This window comes from Somniosus microcephalus, chromosome 5 (genome assembly GCF_052327205.1).
Source record: "Somniosus microcephalus isolate GS21.2 chromosome 5, FLI_Smic_1.0, whole genome shotgun sequence".
Classification (NCBI taxonomy): domain Eukaryota; kingdom Metazoa; phylum Chordata; class Chondrichthyes; order Squaliformes; family Somniosidae; genus Somniosus; species Somniosus microcephalus.
In genome coordinates this window covers 121,792,089-121,806,856 of record NC_140991.1, presented here as the reverse complement: position 1 = coordinate 121,806,856, position 14,768 = coordinate 121,792,089, and the positions used below count along the sequence as shown (strand labels likewise).

General features: G+C 41.0%; 1 protein-coding gene across 1 annotated transcript in view; it reads left to right on the top strand.

The window, feature by feature from the left end:
- The window catches only part of LOC147117285 (ATP-binding cassette sub-family A member 13-like), a 250,509-nt gene that overhangs the window by 75,989 nt on the left and 159,752 nt on the right, over positions 1–14,768 (top strand). Inside the window, exons 14-18 of the mRNA XM_085988134.1 lie at positions 4,726–5,038; positions 7,328–7,442; positions 10,530–10,859; positions 11,882–11,951; positions 14,118–14,252. Coding sequence (XP_085844260.1) covers positions 4,726–5,038; positions 7,328–7,442; positions 10,530–10,859; positions 11,882–11,951; positions 14,118–14,252 — 963 coding nt within the window. The remainder of the gene's footprint in view (positions 1–4,725; positions 5,039–7,327; positions 7,443–10,529; positions 10,860–11,881; positions 11,952–14,117; positions 14,253–14,768) is intronic.

The window sequence follows — 14,768 nt, the reverse complement described above, 5'->3', positions numbered from 1 at the left end:
GCAGTGTCTGCATGGTCTCGCCGATGTACCATGCTCCGGGGCATCCTTTCCTGCAACGTATGAGGTAGACAACGTTGGCCGAGTCACATGAGTATGTACCATGTACCTGGTGGGTGGTGTCCTCACGTGTGATGATGGTATCTGTGTTGATGATCTGGCATGTCTTGCAGAGGTTGCTGTGGCAGGGTTGTGTGGTGTCGTGGTCGCTGTTCTCCTGAAAGCTGGGTAATTTGCTGCGAACGATGGTCTGTTTGAGGTTAGGCGGCTGTTTGAAAGCGAGTAGTGGAGGCGTGGGGATGGCCTTAGCGAGGTGTTCATCGTCATCGATGACATGTTGAAGGCTGCGAAGAACATGGCGTAGTTTCTCCGCTCCGGGGAAGTACTGGACGACGAAGGGTACTCTGTTGGTTGTGTCCCGTGTTTGTCTTCTGAGGAGGTCTATGCGATTTTTCGCTGTGGCCCGTCGGAACTGTCGATCGACGAGTCGAGCGTCATATCCCGTTCTTACAAGGGCGTCTTTCAGTGTCTGTAGGTGTCCATTGCCGAGGTGTCTCTCTGCCGAGGTGCGATAAATGGCAGTTGGAAAGGTTACCTGTAAACATCTGACATGATTCTCTGACTATATAAGCTGTGTCTTTATGCATTTCTCCACTTCACCTGAAGAAGGAGCAGCGCTCCGAAAGCTTGTGATTTCAAATAAAGCTGTTGGACTATAACCTGGTGTTGTGTGACTTCTTACATTTGTCCACCCCAGTCCAACTCCGGCATCTCCACACCATGCTAAACAGTGGAAGCAGCATGCTATAGACAGAGCTAAGCAATCCCACAATCAACAGATCAGACCACAGTCTTGCAACATCAACGGGAGGAGGAGGTTCTTTGAACATCTCCATCCTCAATGATGGCAGAGCCCAGCACGTGAGTGCAAAGACAAGGCTGAAGCATTTGCAACCACCTTCAGCCAGAAGTGTCGAGTGGATAATCCATCTCGACCTAATCCGGAGGTCCCCACCATCACAGAAGCCAGTCTTCAGCCAATTTGATTCATTCTATGTGATACCAAGAAACGGCTGAGCGCACTGGATACAGCAAAGGCAATGGCCCTGACAACATCCCAGTTGCAGAGCTGAAGACATGTGCTCCAGAACTAGCTGCGCCCCTAGCCAAGCTATTCCAGTACAGCTACAACATAAGCATCTACCTGACAATGTGGAAAATTGCCCAGATATATTCTGTCCACAAAAAGCAGAACAAATCCAATCCAGCCAATTACTGCCCCATCAGCCTACTCTCAATCATCAGCAAAGTGGTGGAAGGGGCCATTGACAGAACTATTAAGTGGCACTTACTCACCAATAACCTGCTCACCAATGCTCAGTTGGGTTCCGCCAGAACCACTCAGCACCAGACCTCATTACAGCCTTGGTCCAAAATGGATAAAAGGGCTGAATTCCAGAGGTGAGGTGAGAGTGACTACCCTTGACATCAAGGCAGCATTTAACCAAGTGTGGCATCAAGGAGCCTTAGTAAAATTGAAGCCAATGGAAATCAGGGGGGAAAACTCTCCACTGGCTGGAGTCATATCTAGCACAAAGGAAGATGGTTGTGGTTGTTTGAGGTCAATCATCACAGCTTCAGGACATGGCTGCAGGAGTTCCTCAGGGCAGTGTCCTAGGCCCAACCATCTTCAGCTGCTTCATCAATGACCTTCCCTCCATCATAATGTCAGAAGTGAGGATATTCGCTGATGATTGCACAGTGTTCAGTTCCATTTGCAACTCCTCATGCAGCAAGACCTGGACAACATGCAGGCTTGGGCAAGTAACATTCGTGCCACACAAGTGCCAGGCAATGACCATCCCCAACAAGAGAAAGTCTAACCACCTCCCCTTGTCATTCAATGGCATTACCATCGTCGAATCCCCCACCATTAACATCCATGGGGTCACCATTGACCAGAAACTTAACTGGACCAGCCACATAAATACTGTGGCTACAAGAGCAGGTCAGAAGCTGGATATTCTGCGGCACTGCCTGACTCCCCAAAGCCTTTCCACCATCTACAAGGCACAAGTCAGGAGTGTGCTGGAATACTCTCCACTTGTCTCCAACAACACTCAAGAAACTGGAAACCATCCAGGACAAAGCAGCCCGCTTGATTGTCACCCCATCCACCACTTAAACATTCAGTCACTCCACCACTGGCGCACCGTGGCTGCAGTGTGTACCATTTATAAGATGCACTGCAACAACTCACCAAGGTTTCTTCGACAGCACCTCCCAAACCCGCAACCTCTACCACCTAGAAGGACAAGGGCAGCAGCTTCTTGGGAACACCACCACTTCAAAGTTCCCCTCCAAGTCACACACCATCTTGAATTGGAAATATATCACCGTTCCATCATCGTCGCTAGGTCTAAATCCTGAAACTCCCTCCCTAACAGCACTGAGGGAGCACCTTCACCACACGGACTGCAGTGTTTCAAGAAGGCGGCTCACCACCACCTTCTCGAGGGCAGTTGGGGATGGACAATAAATGCCGGCCTTGCTGACGATGCCCACATCCCGTGAATGAATTAAAAAATTTAGCAGTTATTTCCTGATACATGCTTTATATTCCTTTATATGTTTAGAAAATTAGGCAGCAAGTCATGGGAATGAAGTATATTATATATATAATATAGTCAACGTTTTTGACAACTATGAATTTCATTACAGCTTTGATAACTGGTTTCATTAGTATTTGTGACAATAATAAATGTATGTTTAGAAGCTTATTCTTTGATCACCATATCTTAGCTGCTAATCTAAATTCACAGCGCTAAAATAGTTGGGGTAACATCTGAATCTATCAAAACCCAGTAACCTTGATGAGCTGTACTAATGTTCTCACTTTCTCAGCAACACTGCTCCTATTAGGTTGTAATAGAGTTGGTATTTGACTGGTTTGCTATAATATACCTATTTTCATAATATTATTAGGACACTGCAGACTCCAATAACTGGGAAGTGTTCAAAAGAATTGAAATTTCCATCTTCAAAGAAACTCAATCTATCAAATGCTGACATTTCTGCAGGAAAAAAAATGTTAAATTAATATTACATTATCATAAAGAACTTCACAGTTGAACATTTTGACAGTTTTATTTTTCATTTAGAGTAGAAATGTTTTTGCCATTTGATTTGGAAAGTTAGTGTAAAATTACAAAAATGTAATAGTTTTACATTGTGCAACCCACCTGCACCTTGATCAGATATACTGTCAGTCAAATTTATTGTATAGAGCACAGCACGTCTGTTGAAAGTGAATAAAATTCCTACTATTTTCGTACTGATTTTCTTGCAGTGGAGGAGGGGATACAAGAAAAACAGGAAAAACAAAAAGTCTCAGTTTTCTTCATTTGAGTGTGTCACGTGATTTATTTCGGCAATCATTTGCAATAATAATTTGTTATGAGATCAATCTGCACCAACATTGGTGAATTCCAACCAAACTAGCACTTGTGAATTCAGCAGCAGTAAGTGGGAAATGCCAGAGATGAAGCATTGCATTTCCTAGTTTCTTGGCATCCAATAAAGCATTTAAAAAAATTGATATACCACCAAAGCTAAAAAGAATAAATCAGGAGAGTGTAGCAGAGTGTGACCTCCAGACTAAACAAACTGTCCCCTCCCAATACCTCCTTCTTTGGCTCAGTGCCAAACTTTCTGTGAAGTGCCTTGAGACATTTTTTCTACATTAAAGGTGCTATGCCATTGCATGTTGTTGTTGTTAAATGCATTAAGATGAGCCTTTAAAACCTGGCTTGTTATAGCCTGTTGCCATTGTACACATCCTTCTGTCATTTTTCATACTCTAATGCCACACAATTGAAAACCCTATAGATTTAATGCACTCATGTTGCTGTATGAAAAGTAATTTTCATCGATTAGTATTGTATAGTATTTATGTGCCTTTTAATTATGAATGTGAGATATAAGGCCTCACTATTGTGAAGTTTTTATCCTTATGTATCAGTGAGCTGAAAATAAATTATTGCCACTACCCCTGTGAATGTGAGAGAATTGGAAGAATCACTGGTCCAATGCGGCCTCCAGTAGTCGCTCTCCACCTGGTATAAATAAGCTTCTCCCTTTGTACATGAAAATTGCATTCAGGGTCTTACAACTGATGTAGGACCTCTATTTGCGTATTTGAGGCAGCTTATGCCTATTTCAGGGCAGGCTACTTGCTCATTTACAGGCTCGCCTGAAAATTGCTTCAGGTAAACTGCAGGCATTAAAGGGGATGACTGAAGTGCCCCACGGTTTTCAACTGCCGGCTGCCCACTTTTCAGGTGAGAACCAGATGGCCAGCAGTTGAAAATCATCCCCAATGCTTCTATTTGTGTGTACCTGAGCACTGAAAGGATTTACTACTGTAAATCCTTTCAGTGCTCAGGTACTGTATGGGGATAGTGCAGGAAAGTGGAGATGAGGTAGAAGATCAGCCATGATCTTATTGAATGGCGGAGCAGGCTCGAAGGGCCAAAAGGCCTACTCCTGCTCCTATTTCTTATGTTCTTATGTTCTAATGTCCCAATTCTGCAAATGTATGTAACTGCGACTAATGATTGTCAATACAAGTTTTCTAACTAGATACAAAGTGTATAAAGTGTTGCAATGACTGATATGAAAAACTTAGGACCCCATTAATAAAGATGAGTTGGTTTACTATCTTTCTAGGTGTACTGTTCGACATCGATACCAACAAAACCTCGCGAAAGACACGATCATTGTCTTCCTCACTTCCACCTCAAGTGAGCTACACTATTAGAACGAACATTCTCCACAGTATGCCGACTGATGTACTGAAAAATCCCAAGTATAAATCTCAGCCCCTCAGTTTGCCGACGAATAGTTTCCAGTACAATCGTGTCTTTGTTCCATTGCAAGATATGATTGAGCGAGCGATCATTGAATTACAAACTGGTCAAGACATCCCCAACCCTGCAGTACAGGCGCAAGCCATGCCATATCCCTGCCACACCAGTGATCAGTAAGTCAGCTGGACACAGCCTTAATACCTAGGTTTTGTTACTGGATGCCATACCATGCAATAAACAAGGGTGCTGCCTAACTGATTCAAAACTTATCTGTTGGAAAAGCATTTTGTGCTCTGTCCATTTGTGTGAGAACTCTTATATACTGTAAATAATTAGAGAGTTTCCTTCTGGCACAATGAAAATTTCCGATAGGAGGCTTCCTGTGTGCGGATACCTCCTATCGGGAAAAAATCTACGCATTTACCTGAGGGCTCCCGAGGTCCAGACACTTCCGATCCTGGGCCTCTCCACAGTCGAAATGCGCAGTGCCCACGTATCCCAGGGGCGCATGCAGTTCGCAAGCATCCCTGGGTTCACGTGAGCCAATGGGAGAAGGGAATCTCCCTTCATACTTTTAACAAATAGACCTGTCAAAAGTATGAATGGAGATCACCCCAAAAACACATCAAAGCATTAAATACATTTTTAAAAAACCATCATGTTTTAAAAATGAGTTAAAATTACATGAAATTAAACATTTTAAACAAAAATTTAATTTTTTTTTAAAAAATTAAAGTTTTTTACGGGGCTAAAAATAAACTTACCTTTTTTAAAAGTATTTTTAAATTATAAATGAGTGAATTTTTAAAAAACTTTTTAGAACTCTTATGCTGGTAAAAGCAGGCCTTACGCCTGCTTTTACCAGATGTAAGATTTTTAAGTGATTTCTGCAGGCGGAGGGTCTCCAGGAAGCGGAACTCTCCACCTGCAGAGGCCCTGCTCCAGGGCAGGCGTCCGATCTGTCAAGGGGATGCCTGAAAACGGCATTTCCGATGTCCCTACGGGTGTGTACACCACTCGTACACACCCATAGGCATCGGAAAATACAGGCCATTGTGTTATATTTTTTAACATGGGAAAAAGAAAAGATTTAAAACACATTGAGGAAAGATTAAGAGAAACAAGAAGAGAAAGGAGTATTTGGTAATTGGTGCTCAGAAGCGTGTAAAGAATTATTTAAATGATTACATTTTTAATGTGTAAAAACAAAACACACTGAGGAAAGATTGCAAAAAACAAGAGAAAAATGTATTAGCTCAGTAGCCTGTGAAGGATGAACCTATCTGACATGACTTGTGCCTCCAGCCACTTTTAGCAACATGTACTTGGTGGGGCTGATATTATGAAGTTGAACTGCCAGTGGGGGAACCTCACCCCCAGGTGCTTATGTCAGGAACCACAGGCATGCTCTCTACAGTTGAAAATCATGGGAAGTGTGTCTGAGTTTTTCTGATATGTGCCTTGGTGGGTGTGGATCGCCACTGAGAATGCAATTTCATAAAGTCAACCCTTGTATATTCTTGCAAAAAGGTGGAAGTTTCTCTTAGAGTCTAGAACCTGGTTTGAATTGTGTCTGTCTGTGTCACACAGTGGGCTAGTCATTGAGCTCTTAAATCCAGCCCAGACTTATGTGATGAAGGACTCCTCTGTCTGCTGGGTGTAAGGATTCAATATAAAATTAGTTGGGACAGTTTCAACCCAGTCCCTAGTGGGCATAGACTTAACAACTTAATTGAGATTGCCCAACAGACTGGCAGTCAGAGAGACCACAGGATAACCAGTTTTAAAATGGAAAATACTACAGTGGGCTGCAAGGGATGCTCCTCTGAGGTTGGTGCTGGGGCAGAGTAGAGGAAGTTTCACTTTGCACCTAAATTAACTGTAACTGATTTGGGTGTACTTCACACTCACATTGGCTACCTGAAATGGGGACGTATGTTTCCAGGTCTAACATCCCTTACCTTAATGAGCACAAAGTTCACAGACAAAAAAATGAATAGTTCCAACTTTTAAGCAATCAGAATACTCCAATTTATTTGGCTGGAGTAGAGGGAGCTTTAACCTGCAATTAACTGTGATACATATGACCAGGAGTTTTTGATGCTTCTATTGTATGCATGAAGTGGAAAGTGTTGTACTTACACCACTAGTATTCATCACCTTGATGAGCACAAAATTCACAAAAATCAAAAGTAGCCACAGTTTACTACGAGGTTCAAATTTGTAAGCTATTTCTCCTTGTTAGTTGCCAGTGGCTACACCCAATTGTTACATTACATGTGAAACATCTCATAATAGTTTTCAGATTTACAGAAATAGAAGTGCTCCTTGGTTATTTTTATTCAAGCAATGGAATTTAAATTTTGAAATGTTTCCACAGCATTAGTCTCGGGACTAATCATGGCATTTTTGTATAACTCATTGGATAATTTAATTCTACTAACAAAATCCCTTCCTGACAGGTTTCTCAACAACATTGGCTTCTTTTTTCCATTGTTAATGATGCTGGCGTGGTTGATTTCCGTGGCCTCCATGGTGCGCAATCTTGTATTTGAAAAAGAACTTCAACTGGAAGAGGTAATTAAAGACATGAGGAGCTCCTGATTCTAGATTTTGTCTACAATACAATGAGCTCACCTGAGGTTTCAGTGCAACATGCACAAGTGAATGTGCTGATATGATTAAAGGGAACCTAGAACATGAATGGAGATAATTTGAGGGATATCTTGGGGAGTGGGTGGAAAATGGTTGCTGTTGCGCCTGTTTTTATGGGCACGAAATGCACGTTGGGGGGACCAATTACCAGCACCATGTCCTGTGCCCGATTCCCCCCCGCCCCTCCATACGTATGCCGGCTGTCAAATTGGCAGCAGTGACTTCCAAGTGGCCAAGGTGCCCGCCTAAAGCAGGCGTTACGGCCCTTACATATGCCAATTAGGGGCCAAATGCCTGTTTCAAGACTCCGATGCCAAATTGCACAAAAACTGGGCAGAACATGTGCCATGATTTTGGAAAGTCCTGAACTGGCAAACTGCATCATGACGTCCGACTGTCTGCAGCTCACCTGTATTTTAGAGATGAGGCCTGAGGCCCAAATTGGAGTAAGCCTCGGGCCTCCCTCTTCGGGCGAATGCTTTGAAGGCATTACCGATTTCACGGCAGTTCCCGGAGATAATCAAATTTCTCCCCATTAACAATATACCTCCATATCATGCTATATTTCAAATATTTCATGCAGTTTAAGGAGTCCGTGAAGTGGCCACACTTACTAAACAATTTATTAGAAAATGTATTTCAAAATAAGATTTTTTAGCCTGGTGCTAGTTTAAACAAGGGCTGAAAGACTACGGTGCTTAATAACTATTTGTATCTTTCTTTAATCAGTACTGTTAGAATCATAGTAGGAAGTGGGACTTGGGAATTGGGATAAAAGCAAGCAAGCAGCAAGCAATTACACTTAGACAGCAGAGGTCCATAATGCCAACTCACTGTAATCGCGCAGTATGGTTTTGTTCCAGGTGCCAGAGAGTTCCACTGGGCCGTAGCTAATCCGATATAGACAGGTTAACCAAGGATGACCCATAGCCACCTCCAGTTCAGAGCTGGTCGATGCCCCATCCTGACCTCGATATCAATCTTTAGCGCCTGATATACAGGAACATTGGCCTAGAAATTCAATTAAGCCCAAAAATGGGCAGTGCCCCCACAGGCCACAGTTAGTGGCCACCCACAAAAAGAGTGCAGACAGTACCGGTATTTTGATGCTGTCTGCTGATTTAAATGAGCGCAGCGCAGAAGCTCCCATGCAACGTGCTCTTTCCGGCAGTAACATCAGCAGGAGGCCGAAAGATCTAAGGGATTGGTGTGGCATTCTTGGGCAGTCACCTTATTAACAGTGCTTCCAAGTAAAAGATGTCCTTAAACCGTTGCATGAGAAATCCTGAGATTATGCCCAAAATATAAGCTGAACGCAGAAAATTTAATGGACTGAGTGCAACATAAAGGAAGTAGCGCCATTATATGGAAGAGAGATGTTGCTAAAGCAGCAAGGATGCAAGAGATACCAGTGAGTACTGGCCACTTGTTAAATTTGTTAAAATAGGGCAATGGTCAAAAGACATATACTATGGAAATTCCAAACTGTTTTTCCAAGCTTATTTTAGGTCAGCCAGTGGCTCAGTGGGTAGCACACTCGCCTCTGAGTCAGAAGGTTGTGGGTTCAAGTCGCACTCCAGAGACTTGAGCACAAAAATCTAGGCTGACACTCCAGTGCAGTGCTGAGGGAGTACTGCACTGTTGGAGGGTGCCGTCTTTCGGATGAGACGTTAAACCGAGGCCCCGTCAGCTCTCTCAGTTGGACGTAAAAGATCTCATGGCACTATTTCGAAGAAGAGCAGGGGAGTTATCCCCGGTCTCCTGGCCAATATTTATCTCTCAATCAACATAACAAAAACAGATTATCTGGATTATCTGTCTGTGGGAGCTTGCTGTGCACAAATTGGCTGCCGCATTTCCTACATTACAACAGTGACTACACTTCAAAAAGTACTTCATTGGCTGTAAAGTGCTTTGGAATGTCCAGTGGTCGTGAAAGGCGCTATATAAATGCAAGACTTTTTCTTTTTATGGCTTTCTATGTATATATTTTCAATTAGAACAAAAAAAACTTCTATAAATCTTAATATTTCTTTGCTTAGCGGGCTCATCAGCATTTTCTTGATGTAAACTGGATCTTGATGAAAAGATCAAAAAAGTAAATTCAGTTAAGCAACAATGGGAAAAAAAAGCCAGCTTGATCTGGAGCATATTAAAAAAATGTTGCAATAAACTGTAAGACAATTGAAGTTAGTTATTTGGGTTTAACTTATTTAAAAGTAGCATGGTAAATTGAAATACATTTTTTTTAAAAGGGAAACATGAACCTCTTGGTCACGAGTTTACAGGTATAAATCGTGTAGAAGAGAGTTCAATTAAATTTTTAGCAACAATAGACTTTTGAAGTATTCTTGCTGAGAATATGATAAATTTTCCTTAATTCTTGGCCTTTTAAAAACAGACTTCATTTATTATTTTATTAGTTCCTAAACTAGAAAACCTAATTTATAAAATTTACAGAAATGCAGCTTTGACTTCTTCCTGAGATTCTTACCACCTGTAATGTTTGACTGACCGGGGGGAAATTTGATGCCTCTCATTGGAAGCAGTTTTTACTCCAATTACGTAGCCTGAGCTCTCCATAATTACCAGTTATCTCAGCAGCCGTTTACTATACAGTTTGTAGCTCACTGCTGCTTTCTCCCAGATCTACGGCCGCACACACGGGCGTGCTTTGGAGAGGGTGGTAAGAGGAGCGGCGACATCCAAAATCGCTGAGCGTGACGTCAATTCAGCTGCACGCTGATTGATGTCACGCTCCTGGTAATTAAGGTACTTGTGGTGAGCGCAGGCAATGGCAGCCGCCGGAAGTGGGCAGAAGCGAGGCGGCTGCCATTTTTTCTGCTAAACTGACCTAAACCACCGCACTAAAGGTTCAAAATTCTAGGCCTTTGTCTCCTAGATGGGGGAATGTGATAGTTTTCACGAGTCTCGCTTCAGTTATTCCATTTAGAAATAACTTAGCATTGTTTTTTGGAGGTCTCTAATAGTGCATTTTCTATTCTACAGTACACGAAGATGCTGGGAGTGAAGCCAATAGTTCATTTTCTGGTCTGGTTTCTGGACACCGTCATGTTCCTGATTCTGAGCAGTGTTCTCCTCACCATTATCTTTAAAGCCAGCCAGATTCTTCCCAACAGTAATGGATTCATTATTTTCCTCTATCTTTTGGATTTTGGAGTATCTGTTATTGCGATGAGCTACCTGATCGCTACCTTTTTCAACCATGCTAATACAGCAGCTCTCAGTGCCTGCTTGATCTACATCATTACCTTCTTTCCCTACATGATTCTTGTGGTCATACAGAACCAGCTCAGTTTCTCCAGCCAGATTCTAATTGTAAGTAGCATGAGCCAATTCTACAATCGTAGTTTCTTTGGTATATCTATTGCTCATATGACTGAAATAAAATTAATATCCTGAGGGAAAATGTTTCTGTGTACTATGTCTAACAAAATTACAAATATGAAGAAAGACTTGAAAAAGTGGGGCTTTTTCCATTAGAACAACGCAGATCATAGGACAATGTGATAGAAGTGTTAAAAATTGTGAAAGGATGGGACAGGGTGGATAGAAATAGTCCGTTTCCAGTAGCTGAGGAGTCTAGAATGAAGGGTCGTAGATGTAAGAACAAGAGTGTTTTTTTTGCATTGTCTTGCTGGTGGGCAGGAGGGAGCCCAGGGCAGCAGAAGCACTCCTGCCCCCCTGACCCCACAAAGATACCGTTAAAATGTACCATTGTGGGACTCCACTTCTTCCTTGTCGGGCTTTACTGAATGGGGTGGCCATGGCGGATGCCCCACTCAGATGACGCCTAAAATGACATTGGGGTCCGAATTATATCCCAGGACCCCACTGTACATGTATTAATGAGGCTCGTGATTAAGTCATGTGGGACCACAGCTTCCTTAAAAAACGGGCTTAGTTAAGGCGGTGATGGGTGGGAATGGAGTAGGAAATAGGAAGGTAAGTTTTTGGAGGCCGGGCAGGGAGCAGGCAAAACATTTTTGCCCAGGGTTTTGAGGCTGTGGACTGTACTACCAGAGTTAGTGATTGAATAGGAAACCATGTCTACATTTAGAATAGGTTGTTGGTGGAATTGGGAATGAAGGGATGTGGGACAAGAGTAAACACCAACATTGACTGGTTAGGTCAAATGGCCTGTTTCCATGTAGTAATTTCTATATAATTCTACATAAGTAACCTGCCTACATCTACATTATCCATTCAGCATGTTGGCAAAAAGGGTTATGTTACCTTTAGTAACACAAGGTTATTTGGTCTCTAATGTGTAAGTGAGTTTAATTATTTTAACAATTTAAACTCTTACTAATAGTTTTTAAAATCTAAATCCTATCTAGTGTCTCCTGTGTCCAACTGCATTCAGCCAGGGAGCATATATTATCACTCTTTTTGAGGGGGAAGGAACAGGTAAGAAACTCTTAAAATGTGGATCAACTTATTTGAAATTCTGACGATAAAAACGATGTGGAAAATATAGAATGATACACTGAGTTTTACAGTGATTATGATATTGTCATTTGAAAATGGCTGATGCTGAACTGAACTCCCTGCTAAATATTTAATGCAAATGAAGACCTTCTTAAAGACTAATATTTATTAGACTGAAATCAATTTGAAGAAATCTAACTTACTAGCAGTATAATTTTTTACATCTGGGCTAGTCACTTGACATCACCAAACAACATTTTCCCGACTGATATTTGTTGTCACTAGATTGCAGCTCTGTGTTCACTTGTCTGCCTGGTTAAGCACATATTTCCTTCTGCAAGGGGAGTTCTACATGAATGCAAATTGTTGCTAATAAAGGCAAAAGAAGTTTTGAATGATCAGCACAAATTTATTAATGCAGGAGCAGGAGATGGATGCTTGCTAACACTTTGACACCCTTCATTGTACTTTGAGATGTTTAGCATTGGTATTCTGAATATTAAAGGGATATTAAGGTAAATGTTACAAGCCTGTGCTCCCAGAGCAGAGCTTCTCACAACAAAAGTGCATGTCAGCATTTTGGGCCCATTTCATAGTCCGCATAATTTTCCATCTATAATGAATGGAAAAATTCCGCATCTTTGTGAATTGGCGATGCTGATTGCCACCTTTCTAAAACAGGACCTTTTTTTTAAACAAATTTCAACAGATTTCAGTATTGCAGGAATAAAGAAAATTGTCTGGGAAACCTGCAGTCTAAGAATTAATTGGAAAAAAAACCCTATATTTTTGATACATGTTTCAAAACATGTGTACTGGAGAAAAATGTTGAAATATACTGAAATACTTATTTTTTTCAATTTGACGTGTATTTGTTTTATATAAATAACGTGATAGAAACCAATGGTGGTGGTTTATCAATTATAATCAACACTACTAATAAATTTGTTTTTAGCACTAACTGTAGTGAGTAGTTGTTAGTAGCAGTGTAAATCGGGCAATTAAGCACTATCCAACGATATATTAATTGTCAGCTCAGCTCTTAGTTTTCCTCCGATGTCTACAACGTGATCTGAAAATGTGAAGAAAATTTTGATAGAAAGAAGTTTGCGTCCAGCAAATTTTCCCTCATAATAGTATCGCCATTTATGGTTTAAATAACAATTGAAAATAAACAAAACAATTTGATTTGTAAAAGTAGTAATGCTGATGTTAATCTGCTGAGGCCTTGTTAAGGTCCAATTAATCCAGCACACACTGATTTCCTCTGTGAGTGAAGCAATAGCATTGGAAGTTATGCACCAGCTGGTATCTGTTGCTCCTGTTAACATTGAAGGATGAGTGTTAGTTGTTTTAACAATGCATTGTCACATGTATACAGGAGTAGTCAATGGCATTCGGACAACCCCCTAAATTTATTAGGGATATGTGATGACAGGAGGAGGAATAAGCCTCAGCAATTCTCTTTCATTCACCAATGAAAAGATCAGAATTACAGAGGCGTTGGCAGCTCCATATCTTCCACTTCACAGATGTAAAGTAGGAAAAGCCCTGACTATTGCGCGTCGTGAATGTGCTGGTTATAGATGGGATTACATTATTGGGAGACCTGTTATAGCGATGTTCCACTGTACTAATAATTAATAACATTCCACAATTCTTGCACTATTTATTACTGTATGTCTAAGGGGAAATGTTAGCTCTTGCATCCAGCAAATTTTCCCTCATGATAGTATCGCCATTTATGGTTTAAATAACAATTGAAAATAAACAAAACAATTTGATTTGTAAAAGTAGTAATGCTGCATCCAGGTACTTGGTAGTTAGAAGAAATGTGCAAATTCTGTTGTGTAAAATATCTTGAATTTCTTTTTTGTTTATGATTTTTCTCAATACCATGAAAAAATAGCAAGGCTCTTAAAGAGTCAGATTAAAGAGCATGAGAGTGCAAATGTTGGTCAGTAAAAGGGATTTGAAACAAGTGAATCTGAATTTACACTGACTGGTTTCAAATTTGATTTGAACTGGTGTGTATTATTGAACACAGTATGAATGGTGTTCTCCTGTCTCTCTATAATTGGATATATCCAGGGAATTGCTGTATTTGCATCTTGTTTTATTTCACATGGACTGTTGTTTTTTCAGGAATCCAGTGGAATAACATGCATGAAGCCCTTGGGGGTGGGGACAATATTTCTTTTGCCTGGATTTGCTGGATGATGATCATTGATTCAGTGATATACCTCATGCTAGGCTGGTATCTACACAATGTCTTCCCTGGTATGAAAATCAATTATTTTGCCCATAATAATTGTCCTTCACTGTTATTATCTATCATTTCAAATTTGTAATGATTTCCACTGTACAATTAGGGGAACAAATTTATTTTAAATATATGCAACACAGTTATAGAAGAAGCCAATGGCTCCAGTGTTATCTGTTAAAATGATCTGGACTCTACTTACTGAATTTTATACCTGCAACTGCAAGTTGTTTTCTTTTAATAAACTACCTGCAATAAGGATTATCTGTAAAGCTGTGTGGGAGGCAGTTATTAAAGGGTATTGCAGTATGTACAAATAAGTGTTTGTCAAACCTTTTTTGAGTTACAAATAACACAATGCAAAATGCATTACAGAATCATGGAAATTATGGCACAGATGGAGGCCATTGGACCCACCATGTATGTGCCGTTATTAGTTCTTCAACTGGAGCTGTCTACAGTAATCCCATTCCCTGTCTTTTTCCCATACACATTTATATTATTTTTCAAAATACTTATGCGGTTCCCTTTAA